This window comes from Pungitius pungitius, chromosome 2 (genome assembly GCF_949316345.1).
Source record: "Pungitius pungitius chromosome 2, fPunPun2.1, whole genome shotgun sequence".
In the NCBI taxonomy this organism is placed as follows: Eukaryota; Metazoa; Chordata; class Actinopteri; order Perciformes; family Gasterosteidae; genus Pungitius; species Pungitius pungitius.
Genome location: NC_084901.1, coordinates 18,220,968 through 18,229,645, shown reverse-complemented (window position 1 = coordinate 18,229,645; position 8,678 = coordinate 18,220,968). Strand labels below are relative to the sequence as shown.

General features: G+C 45.1%; 2 protein-coding genes and 1 non-coding gene across 4 annotated transcripts; 2 read left to right on the top strand and 1 right to left on the bottom strand.

Annotated features, from left to right (window-relative positions):
* Positions 1-484: 484 nt before the first annotated feature.
* On the bottom strand, positions 485-4,889 carry hs6st2 (heparan sulfate 6-O-sulfotransferase 2). Of its 2 annotated transcripts, none has more exons than XM_037461145.2 (2): positions 2,909-4,889; positions 485-1,857 (listed from the first exon to the last, which is right to left on the bottom strand). In XM_037461145.2, the coding sequence occupies exons 1-2, from the start codon at positions 3,481-3,483 to the stop codon at positions 1,011-1,013; spliced, it is 1,422 nt and encodes a 473-aa protein (XP_037317042.2). In that variant the 5' UTR covers positions 3,484-4,889; the 3' UTR covers positions 485-1,010. The 2 variants fall into 2 exon arrangements, with proteins under 2 accessions (XP_037317042.2, XP_037317043.2); XM_037461146.2 differs by having other exon boundaries at positions 485-1,854.
* On the top strand, positions 4,051-4,123 carry trnaf-gaa (transfer RNA phenylalanine (anticodon GAA)). The gene has a single exon. It is a non-coding gene; the product is annotated as a tRNA-Phe (tRNA).
* A 158-nt stretch (positions 4,890-5,047) lies between the features above and the next one.
* On the top strand, positions 5,048-8,479 carry zgc:153018 (Transmembrane protein 179-like). The gene is made up of 4 exons (XM_037461148.2): positions 5,048-5,505; positions 5,755-5,892; positions 6,014-6,092; positions 6,412-8,479. The coding sequence occupies exons 1-4, from the start codon at positions 5,183-5,185 to the stop codon at positions 6,607-6,609; spliced, it is 738 nt and encodes a 245-aa protein (XP_037317045.1). The 5' UTR covers positions 5,048-5,182; the 3' UTR covers positions 6,610-8,479.
* The last annotated feature ends 199 nt before the right edge of the window (positions 8,480-8,678 follow it).

The window sequence follows — 8,678 nt, the reverse complement described above, 5'->3', positions numbered from 1 at the left end:
CGTCAACGGCAGGTTATCGGTCAGACTTTGAACGTGACGTCAAATATCTTGTAGGGTTTTTTTTGGCATGAGTTTTGGATGGAGGCAAATGTTGAAGACGGGTTTTAGGTTTTTAATTGGCATTTAAAATTTTAATGTAATGTATTTTAGCATTTATTTGGGTACAGAATTAACAGCATGCATACTGTCCTGATCTTCCCAACATCTCAGGCAACTATACCGGAAACAAATGTTCATCCCATTTGGTGCTTTTTATTTTTTCGTGTATTGTTGAATAATTCTTAGAAACTTAAAGAGCATGTGTCCGGTCTACTGATCCACGGAGGAAGCCATGTGAGTTTCTCCAAAGAAGTTCTGATTTCATTATTATGATTCCAGCGCGTCCTGCTGGTGTTCCAGAGGTTTGCAACCTCTTGTGACCAGACAAAAGGCCACAAGACACGGGAAAAATATATAAGTTTGCCAAGAGAAGACAACAGTGCAGTTGAGGTAAAAGCATTTTTATAAAAAAAAAAAAAAATTCTGACTTTTTTTAAATTCAGTATTTTGATCAGTTACACAATGAGGTATCTATGAAAATCCCATTCTCCTTTGCCATTACTTTAAAGACACAACACAAGTACTTTTTAAAATGTACACAATAGAGACAGGACATTTTGGCGAACATATAGATTGTATATCACAAACAGTAGCATATCATCTATAGATTAGACAAGTTTTAAATTCGTTTTAACAAAAGAAAACAAGTAAACGCTTCCTTCCATTTCAAGCGACATCACAAGAGTTAAAACGTGTAGTCAATGGAAGTAAAAAAGTCAAAGAAATGAAATTATAAATGTCCGTCGTGGAAAAGAACTACAATCAGAATCAATAAATACACTTGTGGCAACGCTCCTTTGTGAGAAAAAAAAAAAAAAGACAATTTGTACTACAAATGACGGATTAAATAAGACAAAAGGCAGAACCTGGCAGACTTAGCATTAAGAAACCCTACTGGTTGTCCCAGTCGCTCACTTCCAGTGCTCCACGTTGTCCATGTAATCCTCCATGGTGACGTTCTCCTCCAAATCCCACCAGTCCGGGAGCAGCACTTCGGTCTCCTCGCCGCCTGCACCGGCATTTCCCCTCAGCCGCTCCTCCTCCTCCTCCTCGGCTACTGCCGAGCGGCTCGGAGGGTGCAGCGGTGCGTCTGTGGGCTTCAGCTGCCTCCCTGGCTTCGTCGCGAGGCGTCCGCGCAGCCGCCGCCTCCTCTCCTGCTGCCGCCTCGCTCTGGCCCGCCGGCGCTCCTGCTGCCTCGCCACCTGGAAGCGCTGCAGGAAGAGGTCCCGGGCATACTCGTACAGCTCCAGGTCCCATCGGTTGAGCTGCAGGATCCTGCGCTGGGTCTCGTCGGGGACGTCCACGCCGGAGGCGCGCGTGCCGTTGAGCTGCGTGAAGGGCGCGATGAACTCCAAGTTGAAGGTGCGCTCGAACAGATACTGGGTCTTCCGCTGGTACTCCGTCAGCCCGTAAAAGGCCATGCCGCGCAGGTTGCGCTTGGCGCTCTCCAGCAGCAGGGCCCAGCGCTCGTCCTCGTTCATGGTGGAGCCGTTGTAGCAGCCCACCAGGCTGAGATCGGCCAGCATGCGGGTCTGCCGGTTGTTGGCCAGGTTGTAGGGGCAGTCCATGAACTCCTGCAGGGAGCAACCCGACCAGTCATCTCCCGGGTAGCAGCTCGGCAGCTCGGACAGTGTCGGCGAGCGTCCGTCGCACACGTGCAAGGAGGCCCTCCACGTGGCGCCGCGCTGCACGTGACGCCACTCGCTCAGGTAGCGCGATACTGGGTCTCTTAAGATGGTTATATAATAATAATTCCTACTGGAAAAAGAGAGAAAGACAGCGTTAGGTGTGGGATGTTATTTTTGTGAGGTCCATGTTTTTATCTTTTTTTGGAGAGGATAAACCAGGGTGAAATTACACATACCAAAAATATCACATGGCCAAAAAAGTTGATTCTAATTCTGACGACCTTAAAAATCCTTGACAATTATCACAAGTAATATGAAATAGTGCTGCGACTAAAGTTGTTTCCTTTGTTATTAATGTTGATTATTTGGTCTCCTATTTAAACTACATAATTTGATGATTCTATAGGGCCATCTTTGAGTCTGTCCTCTGCGCCTCCTTCCCTGACTGGTACGCTGCAGCTTCTTTCCCTCTGCAGAGCAGGGCGATCGGCTGCTATCTGCCGTCCCTCCAAGACTTTTTGCCTACTAGATTGTAGCTGACCCCTCTCACTCCGGATACACACTTTTTGAGCCTTTACCCTCTGGCAGGATCTGGCTGCGTTCCATCAGGATCAAGACCTTCCCGTCAACAGTTGGTCTCATGAGCCAAGTCCGGGCCTCCCACTGAGCAAAATACTCCATTCTTTGCACAACTTTTGCACAGGGGTTTCTCTCACCATGGAAACGTATGCGTTGTAACATACTTTTTCGGGTTGTATTGTTTTAATTTTTCTTGTGCATTTTTATCTTATATTGCACAACAGAAAAATGTGTAACATGTGGAAATAAATGACTTCTCAACTCTGATGTACAAGTATTAATCCTTGGGGTGGATAACTTATGCACCTGCTTGGTCACGGTTTGTGAATTAGGTTGGGGCACTAATAAGTTATAATGAATATTCATTCAAAAGTAAAAGGCGATATGTATTGTGGACGAAAGTTTTCACCACCTGCTTATGGTGTTAGAGGGTCACGTCCACACCATCTTCACTCTACAAAGGCGAACAGCTGCATCGATTTACCAAATGAACAGAAGCGTATTGTTCCAATTAAAAAGGTATTACACTACCGGCTGTTGCATCCAGCGAATCCACTACACTTTAGCTCACTTTCTCGTTATTTACACGCTCCTACACAAACCTGGGCAGGTCCACGGGAGCCTCTCGAGAGTCCATGCGTGACGGGACGCAGCTGGTCAGCTCGGTCCAGTCCGCGTGAAGCCCGCAGCTCCAGCCGGTGGAGAAGCGGGAGAAGAGCCAGGTCTCCTTTTTACCTGGCCGGTAGCAGGTACATTTCTTCTGACCCGCGTGGCACTCGCAGGGCCTCTCCAGCTGAATGTTACGCACCAGGTGTCGACCGAACGTCGTGCCGCCGGTCTTCTGAATGTGCAGAAACACGATGACGTCGTCGCCTTTGATGTTGAAGTCCACCGCGCGGTTTAGGTCGACTTCGGTGAAATTGAAGCGCGGGACGAAGCGGACCAGAGCGCCATCTTCCGCAATGTACGGGTCCTTTTGGAGCCCGTCTTGGATTTGATCGCCGCCGCTCGGGGAACCGGTTGCTGCGCCGTCCTTAAACCACGTACCCAGCTGGTGGAGCACCTGGCACTCCGACTTGCTCGGGCAGACATACTGGATCATAATGACGCCAAAGAGCAACACCATCAGCAGGACGATCAGCAGCCGGTGGTGGCTGCTGCTGGACTTGTCATCCATCTTCTCGGGGCGGACAAATAACCATCACTAAAGCCGTCCTAGCCCCTGCCTCGGCTGGGGAACCTAGCGCAACAGTCGCGTTATGGTCGCCTAATGAAGCGAAAACAATAACAATGCAGCAGCTAACCAGCTAACGGCAGTTAGCTCGACTGAGTCTAAATACGGACAATGGCGCATTGTAATGTTCGCAGTTTTACAGAGCGGCAGACGTCCATGTCTCATTTGAAATAACAAAGTAGTTGTGTTCCAGTACCTTTTAGTGAGTTAAAGTTATATTTAAGCGTTCATTTTTGTTGCTGAGGTAACGTTTAATCCGTGCCTGCCTCTGCCATCGATTCTTGACCTTTCTTCCCAGCAGCCTTTGCGCTTAAAGTGGGCGTCAGAATTACGTCATCGTGCTATACGCACCAGCAAGGAAGAGGGAAGAAATTAACCCAGCAGTCGATTTTAGGCTTTTTCCCTACGGATTGGGGCTCCGGAGCCTGTAAACGTCAATCATCTTGTTACTACAATATATCGATCAGGAGTTTTCTTTAAATTCCATATACACACCGTTTCTGCTCTATCGCCGAAATAGCTCAGTTGGGAGAGCGTTAGACTGAAGATCTAAAGGTCCCTGGTTCGATCCCGGGTTTCGGCATTTTGATCAGTTTCTCCTTAATTCTCGAGTGATTTTGATTGCTGAGATATTTTTGTATCAGTCTTGTTTCTTTAATAACAACGTGTCGCAAACCTATGTGAGAGTCACAGCCACGTTTATGAAATTCACTTATCTATCAATATATGACATTTTTGTGTCAATGTTATGCACCAATGTTATGCATATACCTACAATATGTTACATACGTACTATTACATTCTTATTATCCTTTAAATTACGATGTCTTCCAGTTTTCTATTAGGAAATATTCATAGGCTTTGTGTTTATAATTAATAGCAATTGTAGTTTACAAATAAAACACGTATTTTTCAGCATGTCTTTTCACTCATTGGTTTTGAATTTGCTGAATTGGCATCATAAAAAACAGGAAGATATCTCTACATAATTTAAAATCATTTTCAGGAAAATGTGCGTCACAGCTTCACTAATCAACTGCGAATCGGTGATATACTGTATATATATAGAACTTTCCAGCACCGAAGATGGTTTGTGTGAAAGATGTTCGCTCGACAATAATAAAAAGACCTCAGTCTTCAAAAATCTTGATGGATCTGTATGTTAAAAACAGTTAATAGAAGGCTCAATAAAAGACTTTGAATGTCTGTTGGAGAAACATCTAAAACATTTCTAGACACGATCAAGACATTTCTATTTGTATGTATTGTTTTGATGTTGTTTGGATACAGAAAATCTCGATTTCATGATACATTTGAAGCATGTAAACTGAAGCATCCTTTACTGGATTCCCTACTGGATACTTATTTGTCTTTAAGGGTTTTGTTTTATACAGAATAATCATTCTCTATATACTTTTATACAATTAAAAAATACTGATTTCCCCGGGGGAGTGAGACCTCCTCTTCCTCCTCCTCTTCTCTGCGAGGGGCGTGGTGTAACGGCCGTGGCTCGCGCCCCACCCGGACATCTTTAAACACTTCCACCACCACCCCGGTGAACGTTACACGGGAAAAACAAAACTGGGAATGTGATTTTTTTAAAACATCAAGTTTACGACTTACCTCGTTAAGTTCTCGTAACATGGAGCTGGACCGGCGGCTGCTGCTGGCCCACTGCGCGGCTCACGCCCTCTCGATGGCGGCGGGCTTGCTGGTGGTGGTCCCCATGGCTCTCAGCGGCTCCGCCTTCAAAGGCCGCTGCGCCCTCTTCTCCAGCGGCTACTGGACGACGGGGGACCGGGGAGAGGTGACCGGGCAGCGGGGAGACGTGTCCTACCTGGTGGTGCCGCAGTGGGGCCCGCCGGCAGCCTGCCAGCTCGCCACCTTCGTGGGTATCTTCACGGTGCTGTACGGGGCCGCGCAGGGCTGGAGGTCCCTGTTCTATCTGCACGGACGACATGACGAGTGAGCCCCTGACAGCATGCATGCAAATACATGACAGAGATACATTTCTGAGTTAAGCTACCTAGTAGTATATGCAGGCATTGCATAGTTTCCCTGTACGCATCAATAAGTATATCGAGTCACGTTAACTAAATAAAAGTTGAATGCAAGTTGCTGCTAAACATAATCTGCATGTGTAAATACATGATCTTATTACACGTCTATAGTCCATACGTAGGGGTGTAAATCTGTCTGTGTGTTTGTGCTCAGCACCCTGTTTTCGTCCTTCCTGACGGTGCTGCTGAGCGTGTGTGTCCTCTTCCTGTCTGGTGGGGCCAGTGTGATCTTGTCTCTGGGACTCGTCTCCTGGTGTGACACCGTGACTGATCACAACCGACAGCCATACAGGTACATTGTGTGGTGCTGGAGGAACATCCTGAAGATCTTTCGGTGCTCTCATAACATACCGATGTCCAACAAAAAAAGGCCACAAAATTCTGTGTCTCGACTGTTTTTGTTGCTATTTCAGCTGCGCAGAGTCTCAGTCTGTCCCACTTTACCTGGATGTGAACACCTCCTCGTTCTACACGGAGCTCAGTCTGGCACAGGTACGCTGTTGTTTTAGGGTTGTGCTAAAAAGCACATTCATATACAGTAGATCAATATAGACTGATAAGTGCTCCTTTTTAGAAGATTAAAATGAAGCACTTACTCTTATTTACTCACAAGGTTATTTCCAGTCAACACTGAAGGAGTTTTTATGTTTGTAAGTTAACCTACAGCAACTTTTATAGCCGCGTCAACCTCATCCGAACTTCTGATTAGCTAAAAAACTGGCGCTCGCACACTCAAACGTCTTTATCCACAGCCTTGATGCTCACATGTAAATTTGAAGCTTAATGAAACGTCTTGGTCTTGGTCCTCCAGGCTGCTCTGTGGGCTGTGACGGCTCTGTGGCTGGCTCAGTCCATCCTGGCGTTCCTGCGACTCTACCACTCCCACAGCCAGCACATCGGTCGCCCGTGTCGTCCCCGAGAGAAGGAGCTGCTGCTGGAACACAGTTTATCCGACGCGGGCTCCCCAACGCCTCCACATCCGCCAGCGACACCGACCATCTCCGTCTAACTGAGAGAGAAGGAGGTTCTTATAAACGACGTTACACGTATAATAATATGGGCGTGGCTTGGGACATCGTAATTAGTGTATGTTTCTATTTTGATGTGTGTAATGACAAACCGTGTCGGCGTACATGTCTGTTGATATGTAATAAGAAACGTCGGTGTAGAAATGCCAAAGAAAAGTCATTTAAAAACGGGTTCTTCATTCTAGAGTTTGTCCTCCAGAGAGCACCGGCCAGGCTGTATTATGTAATGACACAATGACGTTTGAGCAGCGCCGAAGTCAATTCCATTATACTGCCATCACAGTCGGCCCCGTCTCACTCGAGCACCACGACTTACATTTACAGGTGTGGCCTCGTATATTTATTACATTTGAGTAACAGAGCATCTGGTTTTCGGAACGATCGCAAACCGATTTACAAAATCTTTTAACTATTCAGTTTGCTTTAAGATAAAAAAATAGAAATTCAAGTTGTCAGAAAGGAACAACAGATGGAGCAGCTGTTGAAGAACTGCTCCAAAAAACATCACTACAAAATAAGCTAATTGGAACTTTATTACTTTGGTTGTGTGAGGGTTTTTTCCTGTCCGTCCCTTTCTGCCAAAATAATATGAATGTAGCATTGAATATCTCCTTGCTACTTCCATGTGACGGAAGAAAAATATCAATGCAATATTTTGTATTTCCAACAAAATGCATTTGGATCCGGCATCAGATAAAACATATCTAATATCACACAGCAGACTGAATAGGTTTTTATCTATAGGGTCACATTAGACTAATTTCTTCTATAAATGCCCCCTGTAAACAACACTCTAGTTTTCAAGGCTTTGCTGGAATATGTTTATTTTTAGCTCCAATGTAACGCAGATACACAAGAGCCACTAACTGGGACAAACCTCTACTCTTTGCTGGAACAAAAAGAATTTTACAGAATAGTGAAAAGACTCAGAAGCAGATGTTCAGTCATCTGGTAACAGTGTTATTCCGACACTAATAATAATTCTGGTCATTTGACGGTGACTCAGTGAATGAATATATTACAGTTTTTTTCCAAGGACTTCACAAGGAACCAGATGGTGTTTTTCCTTCAGTCCGTTTTTGATTATATTTAATATGCATGGTTGTATACATGTCTGCTGGATAAGGACATTTTTGCACAGCCGTGTCCTCATCAGGGAGAATAGACTTGTGAAGTTGAAACGCAGCACTGAGGCGCTTTTATTGAGAAGCATGTGGCGAGAGTGTGGCCGAGTAACCGGCTCACTGTGTGAGCACGAGACAAATGTTCTATTGTTCAAGCGACCCAATCACCGCTGATCGTCTCTCTCTTCTTGTGAAGATTGACTTTTATCATGATGCTGTTTGTGTGGAGGCGCCCCCCCCCCCCCCTGTCGGGCGCGGTCAAATCTTCTGGAATGACCTGTTTTGAGAGCCTGCAGAGTGTAAAGAGGAGGGAAACCTTCAGGGATCTGCGGTAGTTGTCATATTGAAAGATAGATTTGTGCGGAGCCCATAAGGGGGAAGTGACGAGGAAGGAAGCTACTGACTTTACTGAGTTTTCAAAACAAATGATTTAAAGTTAAACCCTCTTCTCGTCGCTCCAAGTGGTTGTGATGACACACAGACAGCGGAGCAACAAATCTGAAGTAGAGAGGGATGAGACAGTGATGTCAACTAAAATGAATTGTAATATATGATGTGTTTTGTATTATAACTGACAGTGGTCTTGCTTTTTACCTGCTATACTTGTTTGTGCACATTCATGTTATTTTTGCATCGGTCTTTGCGGTTTGACGAAATAAAAAGCTTCCCATTATGAATCTATGTTGTCCAAACTCTAATTAAAAAAAAAAGATATGGATATCCTTGTACGACATTACTGAGTGATATGTGTCCCTTTTTTATGTTAAGTTTCCTCGCTCTAAAAGCTTCTTACCTTTTTTTTTTTTTTAAAAAGACAAAAAGCTGGTTATAATCACCACATGTTCTAACATGTGGCATTAAATTGCTTCTTATTCAGATTTTGACCTCTACCTTCCTTCAAAAAGTAGGTTCACAGTTGTGGGTAA